The 19,346-nt window shown below is 37.2% G+C and overlaps 4 protein-coding genes across 5 annotated transcripts; 1 reads left to right on the top strand and 3 right to left on the bottom strand.

The window, feature by feature from the left end:
- On the top strand, nt 1-4,288 carry LOC18604922 (proline-, glutamic acid- and leucine-rich protein 1). 2 transcript variants are annotated; one of them, XM_018116635.1, is made up of 5 exons: nt 1-326; nt 3,044-3,147; nt 3,263-3,317; nt 3,405-3,560; nt 4,100-4,288. In XM_018116635.1, exons 1-4 carry the CDS (start codon nt 136-138, stop codon nt 3,535-3,537), a joined length of 483 nt encoding a protein of 160 aa, XP_017972124.1. In that variant the 5' UTR covers nt 1-135; the 3' UTR covers nt 3,538-3,560; nt 4,100-4,288. The 2 variants fall into 2 exon arrangements, with proteins under 2 accessions (XP_017972124.1, XP_017972123.1); XM_018116634.1 differs by lacking the exon at nt 4,100-4,288 and having other exon boundaries at nt 3,405-3,707.
- LOC18604921 (basic leucine zipper 8) lies at nt 4,359-5,899 on the bottom strand. The gene has a single exon (XM_007037627.2). It carries the CDS (start codon nt 5,566-5,568, stop codon nt 4,969-4,971), a length of 600 nt encoding a protein of 199 aa, XP_007037689.2. The 5' UTR covers nt 5,569-5,899; the 3' UTR covers nt 4,359-4,968.
- On the bottom strand, nt 9,330-11,134 carry LOC18604920. Its single transcript, XM_007037624.2, has one exon. The coding sequence runs from the start codon at nt 11,067-11,069 to the stop codon at nt 9,660-9,662; it is 1,410 nt and encodes a 469-aa protein (XP_007037686.2). The 5' UTR covers nt 11,070-11,134; the 3' UTR covers nt 9,330-9,659.
- On the bottom strand, nt 11,617-17,834 carry LOC18604919 (WD repeat and HMG-box DNA-binding protein 1). Its single transcript, XM_007037622.2, has 12 exons — nt 17,447-17,834; nt 15,605-16,719; nt 15,233-15,409; nt 14,962-15,075; nt 14,081-14,185; nt 13,761-13,895; nt 13,629-13,684; nt 13,416-13,518; nt 13,226-13,342; nt 12,873-12,999; nt 12,607-12,737; nt 11,617-12,514 (listed from the first exon to the last, which is right to left on the bottom strand). Exons 1-12 carry the CDS (start codon nt 17,718-17,720, stop codon nt 12,002-12,004), a joined length of 2,967 nt encoding a protein of 988 aa, XP_007037684.2. The 5' UTR covers nt 17,721-17,834; the 3' UTR covers nt 11,617-12,001.

Below are 19,346 nucleotides of genomic sequence, written 5' to 3'. Positions count from 1 at the left end.
GCTACAAAACTTAGGCATAACCGGGTGGACCCTAAAGGCCATAGTGGAGCTTTATTATCATTTATCACCCCACACTCGGGAGAAAACCCCCGCACAGGGGAAGCAGAAATATCTCTTTTTGAAAAATAAAATAAAATGGCGAGCGCGAATCTACCATCTTCTCCTCCTCCTCCGCCATCACCTCCTTCCATCTCCGCCTCCCATTCTGAGTCCTCCGCCACTATTCCCACCGCTGTTGTACCCCCTCAGCCTCAGGTTGATGCTGCCGCTGAAAATGGAACGCTCAATGACGATGACCAAAAGCCTCAAATAGCTGATCATTTTGCGTGAGCTATTTTCTTCTACTCCTTTTTACGTTTGAAGCTTTTATGTGGGTTTTCTTTTTTATTTTTTAACTTTCCTTTTTTAGTGTTTAACTTCTCTTTGATAAATGTTTTATTTTTCTTTTACCATTTTTGTTTCAGTTTAATTAGGTTTTTTTGCTCTCTTTCCCCCTTTTTTTTTAATTGGCGAACTTTCAAAATTCAGTTAAAATTTCATTCAATGCCTCTTCTCACTACAAGCCGCTTGGAAGTAATTGCTCCATATCTCTTTAAAGCTTGTAACACTGATTGTACCCAGTTTTGAAGCTGTAATTTCCCATTTAAGTCGATGATTGTGAAGAAAAAAGCATCATCTTTGAACTAGTAATTGGCTGTAATTGGTGAATAGCACCCTGTCTATTTGGAGCAGAACTTTTTTAAAAGAAAAAGATAGAAATGAAATCAATAATTTAGTGAAAAACAAAGTTGTACTATAACAAATAGTTGTGGTCATTAGGAGAACATTCCTGGGTGGTATTTTGGCAATACTTCATAAATGCACAGCAATTCTTGAAGATAGCTGCTTCTCTGCGGTTGTAAAACTCTTTGCTAGACGAAAAGTTTACATTTTATTCTCACGAAAATTGTTGAACGAGGTTTTGCCATTTTATGTTTATATTTTGCCCTGCTTTTTCCATCCTCTATTTAAATGGAAAAGCATTTGTTCTGAATTCGATGACATGCTAGTTGGAATGGTTTTAGATCTGTCTTATACCTGTTTCATTTGCTTCTTAAGTATGAATTCTGCTTTTGCTTAAGTAAGGTAGTATTTTAAGTTGTATGCAGCATAGGTCATTAGTTTGTGTGTTATTCTGGAGGCTTGATAATTCAGTTTGGATCATCTTTTGTTTAAATTATGTTTTGCTGGTATGGATATCCTAGTTGAGTTACTGAAAATGTATTGGTGAATCATTAGTCTTTTGGGATTTGCAGTTGTGGATAATGCTAGGTGATCACACTGTGTATATTGTGATCTTTTTAGCTTTTAATCACATGGCTGGTCACCAATGAGTGAATAACATTGGGCATCTATGAGTTATGAATGTGTTGAGGGTCCCAAGTTATTGTAAAGGATTGGTGGGTACTGTTCATGGATTGGTATGCAGCTGCAGATTTATGAATAAATAACAGTCTTGGCATCAGTGAATCATCAGTTCCTTGCCATTTGAGCATACCATTGCTTTCCAAATCATACTATATTGATTAAAATGCATGAGAAGCAAATAGCTCCATATTTCAACTTAGAGCCATAGTATAAAGAGACTGAAGCAAAGTCTCATAAATCATAATCTCATAATTTTTCTTGTGAATGAAGGCTCTGCCTAGACAAGGTCTGTGTAGCTATGGCATTTAAAGAGGATGAAACCTTCAAGTATTCTTAAGCCCTTTAAACAATTTCTTTACTATGGATAAACAACATTAGAATAATCTGCATCCTTAGATGTCTAATAGCAACTCTATTGTGCTTAAACATTATTCATTAACCTGCCACCTGTCAGAATTCTTTCTAATTTCTATCTCTACTTCAAGTACAGCTCCATTCTATCTTCTTCCCTACAATCTCCCCAACCTCAAAAAATCCTGAAACATGCATTAACTGCTGGTGCACATGCCACAAACATGCACTTAAATTCACACATATTTCAAATTTGCTTTGGCCATCTGCAGAAGAATAAAAATAATTTTCCTTGTTGTCTATGGGGCTCCATAAAGGCCTCAGTCACATGATTACTGCCAGATTCTTCTTTTAGATTGTCCTTGTTGTGCTGTTTGACCACCAACATAAATCCGCACTGACTGAATCCACTTCAATTTATTCCTTGCTTGATGATTGTTTGTGCACTCACTTGATGCATGGAGAGGTCAGACATCTAAGTTGCTGATATAAATGAACTTTAGGCTTCCTAGTGCAATTGGATAAATTGTGGAAGTCACATGCTTAAAACTAGTAGTCTGCATTGATCGACTAATTATACTGTGATGCTCAGTTGCAGAATTCAAAGAAAAGTTCCACTTGAATGACTGGGACATATTTGAATATTTATCATCACTATTGCTTAGCAGCAGTGCTAAATGATTTATTCTTGTAATTATGCATATACAGTTACAACTTATTCATAATTTATACTGGCTAAGCATCAGATATGAGACCAAGATCGTGATGCTAGCAGCTTTCCACTCCTACAAAGTGTTAATTCTAGAGAATTTATGTCAAACTATGGAACAATCTTGCCTACAGCCCTTTAATATATTTTATTTACTATTAAATTTCCTTCACATTAAAATACATACAATGCATATTTGCAGTAGGCCAACAAAAATTTTGACAGTTATCTCTAGCAGGACTTAAGTATAGCTTTATGTTGAATGTTGTTATATGTTGCATGTGCTTTTATTCTTCCTGCTTTTTTTATAACTAGCTCACTTTATACTTTGCCTCTGACTTTTAGTTCATGATTGCTACTGATAAAATGCCCAACAAATATGGTGTTTTTGTCAAATGTTGGTTTGTTTCTGCATATGATAGAAAAGAAGAGTAGTTCTCTATATTTTGCCTGACTTTAACCTGTGTGTTCAGCATTCATGCTACATCATGAATTTTCTTTGTATGGTTAAAGAATGATTCTATTTTGAGCTTGGCATATTTCAGCGGTAACATGATATGCTTTGATTTTGGTCAGGGTTCTTGATGATCCAGAACAGATTGAGAAGTACAAGAAATATGAAGCTGACTACACTCGTCGATTGATGGCAAAGTATTTCTCTAAGAAGAACTTTTATGGAGGTATAAATTGCTGTTATTGTTTTGTTCTGCTTTGAACATTAAATACTATTTGCCCATTAAGTGTGTCTATTAGGTGGATGAGTTGAACACATTTTGTATCCTTTTATTCTTTCAGGCAACATTTTTGATGAGAAAACAACAATAGACAGTGAGACCATATTGTCAAGCAGGTAGGATGAAATTTCCTTCAACATGCATAGCTTCGAATGTCTGTTGCTGAATCATAGATTTGGATTTCTTTGAACAACTTTGTCTAGGTGGCCTTGCACTAGATCATTTGCAGACCCAGTTCATGCATTTGAGGACCAGACCAATGGTGGTTCAAATTCTGATGCAGAAACCCCAACCAACATCTCAAATGGGAAGTTCCCACTCAAGAAGAATGGCTGATATCACAAATTCTCTCAAATATGGTACAGTATGTAAATAAGCATGGATAATGTAGACCAAAAAGCTATTAGAAGTATTAAACCAGAAATTTTTTCTACAATTTGTCATGGTCTGTCAACAAATAACATTCGTCAATACCTATATACCAAATAGCATCAATTATCATATCATATCCATTGCAAAATGAAAGGAACTTTCAACCAATTATTTTGGGAGAGGGATCTGCTGACTGGTGAGGATGCAGGATTTTAACTATGAGAATAATCATGACAACAATGAAACAACGATATAATAATTGTTGATTTACAATGGTTTTCACACGTTATGGAATAATTGTAAGAAAATTTTTTCAACTAGAATAATTCTTATAGGGAATTCAGTTTCCTCTTTTTCAGTCAGAAGATTACTGTTATCCTAACATTATCAACCGATCATGTGCGGAAAGATAACTGCATAAGTTGAATCTGTTAGGATACTCTGCTCTAGACTACTTAAAATCTGTGCTTAATCTTGGTAACCCTTTTTAGCTGATGGCACCTACTTCACTGTTCTGGATTATCAGGTATGAATTTGATGAGCGGATCTTCTGGTCATGAAGTTCAGAAAGGAATGACCAAGCAGATTGTGCACCACATTCTATGGTGGTGCTCATATGCTGTCGTGTAATCTGCTTCCAAGTTCCAAACCCGAAAATTTACCTATAATCTGGTTTTAGCATTTTTAATTAGGCAACCCCGTCAATTTTGTACTAGGAAATTGTTTCTACATGTGCTTTGACAATCCCAAAAGAAAAAATACCAACAAAATATCTGACAACATACTCTGTAGGAAAGTAGCAAAGACATATGTTTCATCCACCCTAAAGCATCCAATTCATCAGGAAACCCATAAAACTTGATTAAAATGCCAAATAAGATGAGGGAAACCCTGAATCATATTTCAACCATGCCAGATTTCAGGTAACTAACATTTAATCTATTGATGGCAGGTCCTTTCACACATTAACTGTACCCTTTTTGTTATTGCAGCATAAACTCATCTACCAGCCTCATAATTGAGATTTTCTACCCTGAATTTCTCTATTCATGCCACTCAACAGCTGAATGCACAAACTGCAATAATGGAGAAAAATCCTGATGAATATTATAAGTCGTGACATAATCTGTTTGAAGAGTTTATTACATGTATTAAACTATATATGCTTATAACTGTAAATCCCATGAGGCGTCTAATGACTTCCATACATTAAATTACATGAACAAAAGAAGCCCGTAGGACTCAGCTCCAAAGCAAGTTTACATCCATTTTAACCTCAAAAGTAGTTGTTACACACTCCAATTTAGATGATACCTCTATTATTATGGTATATCGAAGATTAACCAGTCAATCCAGGAAACTTGCTAAAGAGTCGATTGAATTGCGGCGTCATCTCTAAGAAGCTGATTTATGTTTGAGGGATGTATCTTCCAGATTCCTCGGCGGTGTAAACACATCGGCAAGTACCATGTGAAGAGTAGAAACTTTCTCTTTTAGCTGAGCATTCTCTTGGAGGGTCTCGTGGTTGCTTTCCAGCAGATTGATGAGCTTTTGTGAAAGCTGACGATTAATTGTTTGAAGTTGATCAACCTGTGACTGCAGCTCTTCAATTTGCTGCTTCTTTCGCATTCTTGATCTTCGTGCGGATTCTCTGTTGGATATCATTCTCCTGAGCCTCTTGTCATCAACAATGCTTGGTTGGTATTCTCTTCCTTCATCTTCAGTGCTGAGAGATGATGAGTTTGGAGAGAATAAATGGAATGGGAAATGGACTTGAGAATTGGGTGACAATCTGCTAGAGAAATTTGTGCTGGAATCAGGATGCTGAGATGAGTTTCCGTGTTGCACGCTACGGTTTCCAGCAATTTCCAACGACTGCATGTTTAGGTGAGCTGCAGAGGTGTATGTTTTCTGTGAGGGACAGAAAGCAAAGAAACTTTGAATTGGGGTTGCATGAGGTTGATTACGATGCGCCTCGAAATCAGGCGCTTCCATGTGGCTTGAATATTTAGGTGGCTGAGAGAGAGAGCTTGAAGAAGGAATCAGGGCTTTTAAAGGTGAGAGTTTAGCAATCTAACAGGAGTTTCTTGTTGTGCAAGCATATTCTACTCCTTTTAAAATGCAGGTTCTCTTCAGTCCGTCTTGTAATTCATTAATGATGCTTATAGGGTAGGTAGGCATATTAGAATTACAATTAAAAGAAGGATGAGCTAGGGACAACACAAATTTTGACAGGTTAAATAAATGTGTGCTGCTAAGAGGAAGAAAGGTTGATACCTCTAAAATGTTTTGAGCAATGAAAATCATGGTCTCTTTGTTACTTTTGTTAATCTCATTTGGCTGTTAGAAGTTGAAATTTTGATGCTTCCATGTCAGTTATGTTAATCCTGAGTATGACTTTCGGCAATAATGTTTTGCGGGACGTGCTCTTTATCATGTGATGATGAGAAGTTCTATCTATATGGGAAATGCCAGGTATATTACTTTTAGGTTTAGCCCCTAGTATTCTCATTAGACTTTATTATCCTCAACTCTCCTTTTACTTGAATTGCCATCTATACTTCTAGATTCAAAAGCATTGTCAGTCATACATTTTGACACAAGCAAATAGAAATGCAAGCATGTAACTCGAACGTGACTATTTCTATCCAAAGTTGGGAAAAGTGAATTGGACAAAGCAATTATCATGACCAAAAATGGTCTCTTCCCTTGAAATCCTCTGCATAAATACCCTCAAGGTGCAACTTTTTTCTATGCTCCAATGTCTGGAAAGTCAATGTGATAAGGGTTGCAAATTGCAACTTTGGTTTGGTTTGGTTTGCTTCTTCTAGCAAACAAACTCAACAATTAGACTTTATATATGGAGCATGCTTATATCTGCGTCGATAAGCATGTTTAATGTTAATGAACTCATTTAGTCTTCCATACAAATGTGTATAGTATATTCATAGTAGTAGGGGAAAGCTGGCCTGGCCCCATAGAAAAATGGTTTGGGAATTGGGAAGCCCTGCCTTTTTATACAAGAAAACGTTTGAGGATTGGGATATCTGTTCTTGGATGAGGTAAATTTCTAATTAAGGCTGCCTAAATTCAGTCGTAAAGCCAAAAGCAAGCAAAAGTAGGAATTTAGACCATCCTCGCATATTAAGTTACTAGAATATATAGCCTGCTGCCTTTTCTGGAAAGTCCTTAATTTGTCTTTTAATTGAAACCATAGATGTGAACTAGCTTGTCTTTACTGGAACTATTACGTAGTTTCTATTTGTCAAACACATAGGGCACACGTTAAGTAAGATTTTACAAAGAAAAAAGAGACTTCATCTAGGGAAGGTGTAAAGAAGGAATAGTGTAGGTGGGTTATAAGCAGAAGTTGAAGGCATTTGCAGGTGACTTGTTATTCAAGAAGTATAATTACTAGAAAAGGAATGTGCATTTAAGCAAATTCCATAGACAGTTGCAGCAATGGAGAAGATAATGGTTGTTGCAGGTATAAATGACTTTGTATTATATAGACGTTTTATTTGTCGAGAGGTTAGAGTTGCTGGGAGGCAACAAATTTTGCCTTTTCTTTTTCATCCTTCTCCCTCCCTACGTGGATCGAAAACAACTCTAAAGATATTGGTATTAATAATCAAACTCAGTAATAAAACCATGTCGTTGTAGTTGCAATATAACCCAGTTGAAATTCGTCCTGTGCATATTCCACACAGGTCCAAATTAGTTAAAAATATTTTTTTGACAAAAGCACTCGTAATCATTTTATAAAATTACTATCTTATCTTATATATATATATATATATAAAATAAAACTTAACTTATGTTATAAAACCCTTTTATTTTCCTCCTCTTCTCTCTCTTTCTCATCCACCTCACCCTTTCTCTCCTTAAACCTTCTCCGCTACTACCATCGGACGACACCACCAAAACCCTCTTTTCTCCCTTCATAGATCGGAGCTTCAGATAGAGACTCCATTGCGTTGGTAAAATCTCCAGTGATTTACAAAAAATTAGAAAAGAGAAAAGAAAAAAAGAAAAATAAATAGAAAAAAAATAAAATCATATTAACACTTTATTGATAACATTTTAAATTATAATTTAATTATAACATATTTATTGCCAAAAGATAATGAATTTAAATATTCCAAAAATTTTAATAAAAATTATTATAAAAAATATTTTTATCCCTTTATTATTTTAAAATTACCTTTTTCAATCAAATATTGGTATTCTTGCTGACTAACTACTCCATTCCGTCTTTATTTCATTATTATGTGAATGAAACGTATCCCTAGTTATTTAGTTAAGCCATTGTGTTGCCTTTCTGCTAGAGAAACTTGCAAAGAAATTTTAGTTTCACGGCATGAAACATGTAGACACAGAACCGGGCTACCTGTTTTGATACAAGCCTAGTTTGGTAACTGCCTCCTCCTCACATACGATTCAAACTGGATCACCCCTTTTTATTTATTTATTTGAAAACTAGGCTCCAAAATATGCCAAATTATCAAACCATAATTGCACCAAAGAAAATAATTAATTAATTAAAGGGCTGGCTGGCTTGCTATACTGAAAGTACATTGGCGCCTTTTCCGTAGAGAGCAAATTTCATTGGCTCTGATGCTCTGTAGAAGCCGATTATGTTCAGTCAAACGTCAGAATGTTGCCGATATCCACGAGTACATATTTTGTGCTAGGTGATGAAGGCAGGACTCAATACTACGAGGAAACTGGAAGAACCTTTGCTCCAAGACCGACAAGGTTGGATTACAACTTAATTTCTGATGGCAAAGGAGGACAGACTTGCGTTGTCAGCCGCCAGGGCGGTTCAAATACCATAACGCACTCTCAAGTACCTTGATCAGCGAATTTAGACAAGCTGGAAAATGTCTTAGTTGACCACACTCCACTTTCGAATTGCCATTTACCTACAAGGAATAATCTAGCTACGAAAATAACAAATTTTAAGGGCAGAGCTCAGCTTTTGATGATCCGCCAAAAGTTTTCTCATCCATTATCCAAGATAACAACAACAAATATCACGCTTAACAATGGGCAAGATCAACTTGCTGCAACTTAAGACATCAAGTGAAACTACCAGGAGCAATAAAACCCACAAAAGTTTTCATATTCATGATCCAAGATGACATTCACAACTACCAATTTTGGCAACAGGCGAGATCAACTTGCTGCAACTACAACCTTAAGTGAAATGATAGAACCCAACTACCATCAGGCCAATTTTTGCATTAAGAATAAAATACATCCTGCGTGTAGAGCCCATCATTGAAGCAACATGGATAAAGCTTTTCAAAAGATTTACTTCCAACCCTCCAACAGAAGCTGAAATATCCAGATAGTTCGCAAAACCACTACAACTGAGTAAAAAGAAGAGAATCATCATGTTCAAGGTCATTAAATGTGGGCATGCTCCAGCATTTTAATGAATGATTAAAATCTCAACCCCCTATTTTCTTTTGCCAAGTATTTCTTGACACCACCTCCCACAAATTTATTCTCATTGAGTTACATCATCAAATTCCCATGGGAATCATGCATGCTCGTCTAAATAAGAAAGAACCATGCATCTTTGCAGCTGATCTCTTACAATAATCATCTGACACACTACTGCCAACTTGAATAAATTAACAAGACCCATTTCCATTCATTAACATAGCTTCCTTGAAAAGTGATATCAGCAAAAGTACAGAGAATATTGGCTAAAATTGAAAAGAAACAAATTAGAATAAATATCGTACTTCACATAACACGATATCCTGATGATCATGTATTAGGGATAGGACAAAACAGAATTGAAGCAAAACAATATCAGCGACAGGACAACCATAGTCAATGCATAAATAATGGACAATTATTCCAACCAAAAAACCCTCAAGGTACAATTCAGTCATTGGACATTCTTATACCACACAAAGGATTAAAAGAACATATAAAATACTTATAAACTTGTGAAGAACGACATGATCCTCACAAAGACATATTCACTCTCTCCAGCAACAATATCTACATTCTTAACAACCTAGTGCTCACCAAAAAGCTTCAAAATCCCATGAGACCATAAATTACCATTAGGGTGCACCACTAGCTCCTAGGGACCTCCTCCTTTCATAGTCAGCATCATCTGTAGGCAACTCATGACGACAAACAGGGCAGGTATTCCTTATCCCTAGCCAGGGTATAATGCAATCTCCATGGTAGCGGTGAGCACAAGGCAACTGTTTCATCTTTTCACCAAGGTTAACCTCATCCTTACAAACTGCACAAAGCGCATTACCGTTAACCACGTCCTCCTGAGTCACAACCACAGAAGGAAGATTCTCAACTACATATTTTGAAGCTGGAGGCCTTCCAATATACGCATTATCATTCTCAGTAAACTGTCCAAACAACATCTCATATTCTGCAGTATAGATATAATCATCACGATCTGCAAAAAATGGCTCAGCATTCTCCTCCATTTCAGGGTTCGTCTCCAAATTATTAGCATTCAACAGAACCTCCCACCCCAAATTCCCCAACCCAGCTGCCCTCTCAAAACTAACCACATCTTCAGGTGCAATAACAGGGGAAATGGAAAGCGAAACCGAGTTCTCGTCGTCATCGGCATCAACAAACACGCTTAAAACCTCCCTCTCATCAACCCTGCCATCCACTTCCTCCCACTCAAAATCCTCATTCGTGTCCCTACGATCCTCCAACTGAAGCGAATCCCAACAAAGCGGAATGCTAACACTTACATCATCATCAGCAGCATCAACATCATAACCATCACTAACATGATCATCAATTCCATAATCATCCCCTGAATTCAAATCCATCGCCAAGGCCCCATTCTCTTCATCCTCTTCCGAATCGGATCTAAACCCCACAAGCCGAATACTATCCCCAAACCTTTCAACCCCACTAAAACTAGAAGCAGCCTCACAAGAACTCAACCCGGAAACCCTCCTTTCCACAAAGAAATCGTCATCGTCGTCGTAGCCACCGCTAACATCAATCTCATTAGTATCCATAGAATCAAACCCTAACACTAATCCTAAATCTAGCTCATGACTTCCCTCAATAACACCGAAACCCGATTCGTTTAACGAATCAGAAGGCAAATCAACGGCATTGATGTCATCATCATTGTTGATAGTATTACCGTTATTATTCGAATTGGTATTGTTATTGGGGGTATTATTGGAAATCACCTGAGATTGCTCGACGCGTTGGTGGAAGAGATCGATGACGAAGTCGACTTGATTCTCGCGGCGGTCGAAAAGATCGGGGCCGTTGATAATGAGGGAATCGGGGAGTGAAACGTCGTCGTCTTGGTGAGGGAGATCGGGATCGGAGGAAGACGAAGAGAAGAAGTGGATATCGTGAGACCAATAAGGTAGGGAATCCAGGTTTAGGGTTTGCTCGTGGTGCTGCTGCTGCTGGTTAACGACGTCGTCTTCCGGCTCGTGAAGTTGTAGGAAAGAAACGGACGCCATTTTCTTTTTTTCTTTTTTTTTTCTGTTTTTGCTGAAATAGAAGACAGAAGCGAAGGGAAAACAAATTTAAAAAGTTGAAAACTGAAAAAAAAAAATAAATTGTTTTCGTTTTTATTTGGTAGGAGAAGTGACGTCAAAAGGGCGGTGGGTTGTGTCAGGAAATTACAACTCTGTCCTTATAATTTTGAGTATAGACCATTTTGTTTTGTTTTTATTTACTTTTACAGCATAAATTGCTAGCCATTCATTTTGTTTGGTGAAAGTTCTATTTTATAGGAGAGTTATTTAGGCTTGCTATTTAAGATAAGAGAATGAGTAAAAATGTTTTTTTATTAATATTATTAATAAAAAATATTAAAATGTTCAGTAGTCAGATCAAATTAGCCGACATTCACAATTATTACCTTCTTACTATTTGTGAAAATAGAAAATCAAACAAATTAATATTACCTTTAGAAAAAAAAATCCTAGTCATTCAATGGGGACAATCTCTGTAACTTAATAGACAACTATAGAGAAAGGTGCGTTCAATGAATCAGCTGTCATGTAAAGTAAGTACAATCCAAGCTAGCTTGTTTGCTTTGATGGTCACTTGGATTTCAAGGATTTTACTGTAAACTAAGACAATGACATTTCTTGCTTTTGTGATTAATGAAAAACAACATACTGTGATTATTATAATGGTTACTGCTTGAAGAAACAAATAGGCTGCTGCTTCTGAAATGCACTTCTTAATTACAGAGACTAGAAGCCAACCCTTTTTTTTTTCTTTTTTGGCCTACCAACAAAGTAATGTAGTTTGCGTTTGTAGAGTAGGCATTTCTTCCCTACATTCTGACACATAAATACTCCTAGGTTGTGCCTGATGATGCCTGTTTCCCCTTTCTCTTTTGCCTGAATTGGCCCATGTTTCTTGTGGAACTAACAGAACTTCACTTGGCTGTCGACTTCAAAAATGGATTAGAAGGACGGTGAGATTGCTGTATCCCTGTTGCTTCCCTGACCTTGTTTGAAGACTTGAAAAAGGGATTGGATGGACCCTGTGACTGTGATTCAGACATCACCTCCTCAACCTTCTTTTCTTCCTGATTATTCGGCAACTTCAAAAATGGATTAGAAGGGCGTTGAGTTTGTAAGTTCTTCACCTGGCTAGGGCCAGCATTCTTCCCTGCGTCGTTCACCTCCCTGCTGTCCTCTAAACATGCAGTTTGATCACCATCTGTTTTTGGCTTTCCAAATTTAACTCTATCCGAAGATTTTACTTTCTTTATAAGAAGTGGGGCTGAGAGTTTAGCTGAAGATGATGAAAAAGTTGGTTCTGAAATCTCACTTCTTTCAGTTGCAGTTAAGGCCATGCTGGCAGCAACATCTGCTTTAACGTTACGGTCATGCTTTGATCTGGGGAGAGAGGTTTTTAAAACCTCAGTTTTACTTTGCAATCTTTCCTGTTTATAGAAAGGTATAAGAAAATACATCAGGATACAATTTTAGCTAGCACTTTTAAAGAAGTCAGATCTGTTTAGATGAAAGGGCTTACCTCGAGTATATTGTTGAATCGTTCTGCCAAAATAGGAAGCTTCAGAGCAGTGGCAAGCTGTATGGCGCCTCTAACTGATTTTTCAACTGATAAAAGCTTCACAAGTTCAGTAGCTCTAACAAGTTTGTCACCTGCAAGAACCGCCACAAACAAGTTTAACTGGTTAGAATATACTTCATTTTTTTCAGAAGTCAGATAATGCAAAGTGTAAGCAAGGAAAAAGAGTGCATCTGATGAAAGGGTTTCTATAAATTTTAAAGACTCACCATTGCAGCAAGATGCAATGAGCCTGAAGATGCATCTATCTTGCGCTGCCTCTATGTCAAAAGCCTCATCATCAAGAGGAGTGGTGTCCAAGCCTTCATCAGCCATCACTTCTATTCTTTTTTGAATCTGCAAGGTTTATACATCTAAAAAGTTAGCTACCAAACTGCCCTAATTAAAAGTTGGGAACCTTCCATATAAGTTAACAAGAGGAGAAAAATCTGAAGCAAATCAATCGTCCAGATAATAAGAGAGAGTTATTGCTCAAAAACTGCACGAAAGGAAAAGTACTTTCTTAACTGATAACAGCGTGAAAAGCCAAAAATAAATAATAAATATATAATGGGGACAGTACCTGTGAGAGATGCAGGTTGTTCAGCATAAACTCATTTTCAAGGGCTTCTTCTCCGAGATCAGAGGATGCAAGAGGAAAGGACAGGTTTAGCAGAGTAAGAACCGGTTTAGGGAGCACCTGAACAGGAGAGAATGGCCATAAAGCACTGGTTTAAACACAAAAAGCAGAAGTGGAGATGATGAGCTATTACCTGTGGGAAAGAATCTGGATTTTTACAAACAATACAGAACAACTTGCTCACATTCAACCCAACCACCCAATAGTTTTCACCAGACTTCCTCTCTTTGCTTGCACTGCAAAGAACAATGCACATTTATTACATGCATATTGCAAAATTTAAAGTAGTAATATGCTGTATTAATTACGAGAATTGTTCTGTATCTTTAAAAGAAGAATATTAAACCTGAAAAGAGGAAGCCAATTGCCACCATATTGGCTTGTAAAAACCCGTAGCACACCCTGCATATTTTTTCAAGATTCAATATCCAAAAGAAATGCAGTAATTATGATAACTTGAAAACAGAGTTCAGAATACCTTAGAATCATAAGAGCTTAACTGGCCTTCTTCAGTAAACCCAAACCATGTTAGGTATGAACCAGGAGTTAGCGGAAGATGACCTTTGAAGGGTTGGGTCCCTTTAGATATGTTGAATATTCTAAACTCCAGCATCTGCATGTTTAAATACAAAGAATCTTATCATATGAAGTACTGAGCTCAGAAAAAGCTTCTAACTAATTTGCCAAAAATTTCTGGTCACCAAGGTTGTTGGATCGATTTAGATATTACTATGTTGATACTAGTGGCGTTATTGAGTTATGTACCAAGTAACAGAACCCATAGCAATAGTAACACACCTGCTCATTAGATGGAAGACAATCAGAAATATGGGTAACAATTGCTAGCTCATCTTTGAAGCCTGCTGCAGTCACCACGGGCCCATTAAGTGAGAGAATATGTTTCTGCAATAAAGTTCATTAGAAAAAAAGATGAGCACAGGCATAAAACCAAAACCCTCAGTTATGAAGACTATTTATAACTAGCTTTCTGATTAAAAACCATTGCCTAAACAACGAAGCATACACTGGTCGCCACCATCCCTTTTCTGCTTCTTTCATTTGACTTATTCATCTATTAGCTAGTCTTAGCAATTGCAAACCAACACAAATTTTGCACAAGAGTTGCCATCCATTATTGTGGTTAGATATCAACACAAACCGCTAAAATCTATGAGCTACCATCAATTTGATAAACACAGCAAGCTACATCCTCTGAAATGTTTGGTATAGAATGAATCAAAATCTGTTTAATCATTGTCCATATCAAGCTTTGCAATCACTATTTGACTCTTTTCTGTTCCCTGAAAATGGGCAAAACTAAGAAGTGGGAAAGGGGAAAGAAATGACTTAAACCTCTCTTTTATTTTTTTCCTTTTGTTGGGGTTTTCTTCAAAATATTTGTTGTTATTCACGAAGCTTTTTAAGCCAAACTTAAACCACCCAACCAGTTAAGTATTACCACTAGTGGCCTCACTTATTCAAACAGACCCTTTCTATTTGTTAGATTATAGATGAATTACTTCATTTCAGCTATCTCCGATATGCAAATATAAACTAATTATGAAATGATGGAATTACCATCCCTATAATGAAAATTCGGGAGGCTATAACAAGTTGAATCATCTTAACACAACAATCATATCATAAAGCATTAAATAAACAGTGTTAAGTAGACAAACCTGCAAACCACCATCAGTGTAGATGCGAAGAAAATTAAGACTTGTCACTGCAGCTACCCAAGTGCCACCAAGTGCAACTGCTTTTACTTCTTCACCTTCAAATCGCATGTACCACTGAGTTCACAATATGTACCAAAAGTCATCATGTTGTGAAACTTCACATCAAATGCACTGACGTGAACATTTACAAAGATAAGAACATGCATATCTAAACTAACACATAAAAGCAAAGCATGAAAACAGATTGTTTTGAGAAGGTAACTGCTCTAACCTCACTGTTATTTGCCCAGCTGCTAAATGGTCGATACATGAGGGTACTCATGTTCTTCTCGCCCTTGCATGGATTTGCAAAAACACTTCCATTTTCATTGAGTGAAGCCATTGTGAAACCATAATAATCAGTCATTGGTGGAACTCGTGGACCTGTGCTAGTATCATGAAAATCTATCTGCATCAAACATGCATATAATATCAGCACATAACAGAAGAAGAGACGTGCATTTCTTTCACTACTTGCAAACTTCAATTTGTAATAAAACCACAAAAAGAATGCCTAATTATACATCCACAAACCACTTCTCACACAAAAAAAAAGAAAGGACATGGTGAAGCAAGCATTGAATTAAAAGGCAGGAAGAAATACCTCTATATGGGAATATTCATCGTGTTTAATTGTAGTTATACTTCCAAGCATATTGTAGCACAAGAAATTCCTTTTTCCAGGCTGTGGTGGAGTAGAACCTGGCTGAAAAGCCTCCTGCATTTTTGGCCTAAATGTCATCATGCTTCTTGATCCATCTCTTTCTTTATCTGAACTTTCCTTGTTAATACGATGCACTTTTTTCCGGTATTCAGTTTTTGTACACAAGTTTAACTCATTATAAACATCTTCATGCTGATCATCATCAATTACAGACTGTTTCCGCAATCTTTTTCTGCTAGGAGGTTCAGACTCACCATGGCTATCCTCACCAAGATCACTTAAACTACCTGACATGCTAAGCTCCTGATCCTCCTCATCCTCCTCATCAAAAAAGAGCAGCCCGTTACTGTTCTTTGATCGAGAGCTAGGAATGTCTTCTGTAGGAGACTTCATTGAGGAAGGAACAACTGATTCCCACACTCCATACTTTCCCATGACATCAATGACAGCCAGTGCATTTCCAATAGGCTTCCATGCCATACAACATATTCTGTCGTCAAATTTCTGCCTGTCAATATCCTGCTTCCGGTTAACATCCCAGATCAAAATTTGCTTATCCAAACTAGAAGTAGCCATGTACTTCCCATTAGGTGACCAAGACATGAAACATATAGGCTGTGTATGATCACCTCTCAAGGTAAACAGCTTTTCTGCCGTGTCCCTATCATACATCACTATGTCATTTTTTAAACCAGGGACAGCTAAGGTCTCACCATCAGGACTCCAGCTAAGAACATTTAAAATCGAAGTATCTGAGCCAGTGTCAGGAGCTACACCTTTGAGGGTATATAATGTTCTTCCAGACTGGAGTTCCCAATATATGACAGTTCCAATGGAATCAATTGATGCCAAGTACTCTCCATTTGGATCAAAAGCTAAGCCTGTGACAGGTCCTCTATGCCCTTTAAGAACCCTAGCAATTGAACCATCAATTGTATTAATAAGTTTAATGCCCTCATCATCACCAGCAGCTGCCAGCATGCTCCCTGATTTGTTAAAGGCAAGTGCACGAATTGGCAGTGTGAACCTGGTGATATTAGTCTCAAACTCTCCACCTGACAAAAAGGACCATTAAATTTTAGTCAGGCAAGAATAACAACAGAACAAGAAGTGAAAACGAAAAGGAGGGACAAGAAGAAGGGGAAAAGGAAGTTTTGTCCTGCATTGAATAATTTAGATGGATAATTGAAATTTTCCATAGCTAAAGAAATAGTCAAGGATATTGGGTAATAAGAGAACATGTGTGTTTGTGTGTACTGGAAATATAAAACCATTTAATAATCCAGTTCAAATAAGTTAACTGATGTCTAGAGATAACAGCAGCACTATGAAATTAAGAGAAAAAGATTTCACATAAAGGGAGCAAACAATCCTTTCAAGAACCTACAATAATCTAACTTTTTAAGTCTTAAGTGAGAAACTTTACGCCAAGAAACAAAATTCTATCTTAAACCTATTTGAAGTTGTTCTAAGAAATCAAATAAATTTCTAACCAGTTGAGAAACCTACCACAAACAAAATTGCAACAAGAAAATGAAATAGAAAATACAAAAACGAATAAAGGGGGGTTACATTAAATTTCAAAACGCAAAATAAAATCCCAAAACAATTTCAACTTTTTCAGACATTATCAAGCAAACCAAACCAAATTCTACCCATTAAACCAAATATTTCTTAATTACAACAAATACTCATATCAAAAGAGAGTAGGAAAGAAAGAGCTACCCATCTCTAAAAAACAAACTCAGAAAAACTTAAAAAGAAAAACAAAGAAATGAATACCAGGGAATTTATAAAGCTTAACGGAATGATCAATAGATCCAGAGGAAAGACAAGTAGAGTTGGGGCTGAGAGCCAAGGCGGTGACCCCATCGCGGTGGTGGCGAAGAACCCGCGGCGGATTGGAAGGGAGAAGAGGATCGTGAATAGAAATAGAGGGTTCAGATGACGAAGCAGTCACCAAATGGTGGGCATTGAGGTCCCACAAGATGGAGCAGAATGAGGCATTGGCACTTCCCTTGTGGGCTTCCCTTAGTTTCAGTGATTTGATTTTCATGGCGGAGGCTTTGGGGGTGGTGGAAATGGAGGGTTTTGGCGCTTTTTTTGTTCTCTGCTTGTGCTGGTGCTTTTCAGTTTACAGTCGAGTAAAGTGGATCTGGTTTTGGCTTGGGTTGTTTTTCTTTGGCGGGAAATGAAGTCGTGCATTTTGGATTTCGCGGGTAAGAATGGGGAAATTGAAGGAAGCGAAGACACTGGTTATCGTCGTATGGGGCCTGTGGGCCGCCCTTTTCATTAGGTTCAGCCTAGAATATTTGCTTTGTTGTTTGGGGCCTATGGGCCTTCCTTTGCGTCGGATTCAGCTCTCATTTTTGGATCCAGCATTATGCTGCCTTTAACCCAACAGCTAACCTTTTTTTAAGTGGGTATTGGACCCTCCTGAACCATTTTCTATTTTCATTTGAGAAGGGAAATCCGAATTACTATTTACCAATCGTTATTGAAAATGCCCATTTACTACAAGATATTAAGGAGTTGATTAATCGAGACTGAAACTGTACTCTCTCTCAGTTTCATTATAAAACCAATCAATATATCTATTAGATGATCATTCATCATAACAATATCTCTTTGAAATTATATATTATTGACTCTCTATCAGAAAAAATTTTTACTTATTTTTTAGTGGATAATTTAAGAGTTTCTTAACCTAAAATGATATAATTTACTATTTATTCCATTATATAAGAAAATGCTAAAAAGGGTGACGTATAGGAACTACTGAGCAAATTATATACTACGATTTAACTGTTGTTCTGCCTATGACTATGAGAGCAAAGGAAGCATTTACCCTTTAAAAAGGAGAACTATGATTAGTCTTTATCGTAACGGAACCAGAAGAAATTTGGGATGCGGAACAAGCTTTTGACATCATTAGGTTCAGAGTTGCAGGGTGGTATAACGTCAAATGCCCAACTGACATAACATCAATCACGGAAGTAACCTCAACAGATCAAGCTGCCAAGGAAGCACATTGGGTGGGTGTCGTTACTAATGAAATTTAATGTTGACGGTTCATCTAAAGGGAGACCAGGAGAAGGTGACACAGGAGGTGTCTTCCGTGACGACAAAGGTAGGGAGAAAATAATATTTTCTAAAACAATATATATACGGATTATGGATTCCAACTATGCCAGAGTTTTTGGTCATGAGGGAGACGCTTATTGTCTTTGCCGCCTGACAATGGTCTCATTCTCATTGTCTGCTAGTGGAGAGCAATTTGGTAAATGCTGTTAGTTGAGTACTCAATCTTATTTCCACTCCTTGGAAATTGTTCAACTTCATGCTGTAAATTGAATCTATAAACTCAGATTAGCAGGCGGCAAATCCAACATACGCTTCGTGAAGTTAATGGTTTAACTTATCAATTAGCTAAAGGAGTCCAAAGGGTACGGGATATGATGATGGTAGTCCAGCAAGATAGCATCAGGAATAGCGAGAGCTGTATTGAGAATGCTGGAATTGGCCACGTTCAGATTGAATAATTAAATAGGTTTAGCATTGTTCGGGTTGATGAGTCTGTGTTGTGGCCAGCTTTGTATGGCTGTGCACGAGTGTCTTTTTGATCTTTTGGAAGGCAACTGACGTTGTTCACTGCTGTTATTGTCTATACTGGGAAAGGTGA

Source organism: Theobroma cacao, chromosome 3 (assembly GCF_000208745.1).
Source record: "Theobroma cacao cultivar B97-61/B2 chromosome 3, Criollo_cocoa_genome_V2, whole genome shotgun sequence".
Classification (NCBI taxonomy): Eukaryota; Viridiplantae; Streptophyta; class Magnoliopsida; order Malvales; family Malvaceae; genus Theobroma; species Theobroma cacao.
Note: the sequence above shows the minus strand (reverse complement) of the source record. Positions and strands in the feature narration are given on the sequence as shown.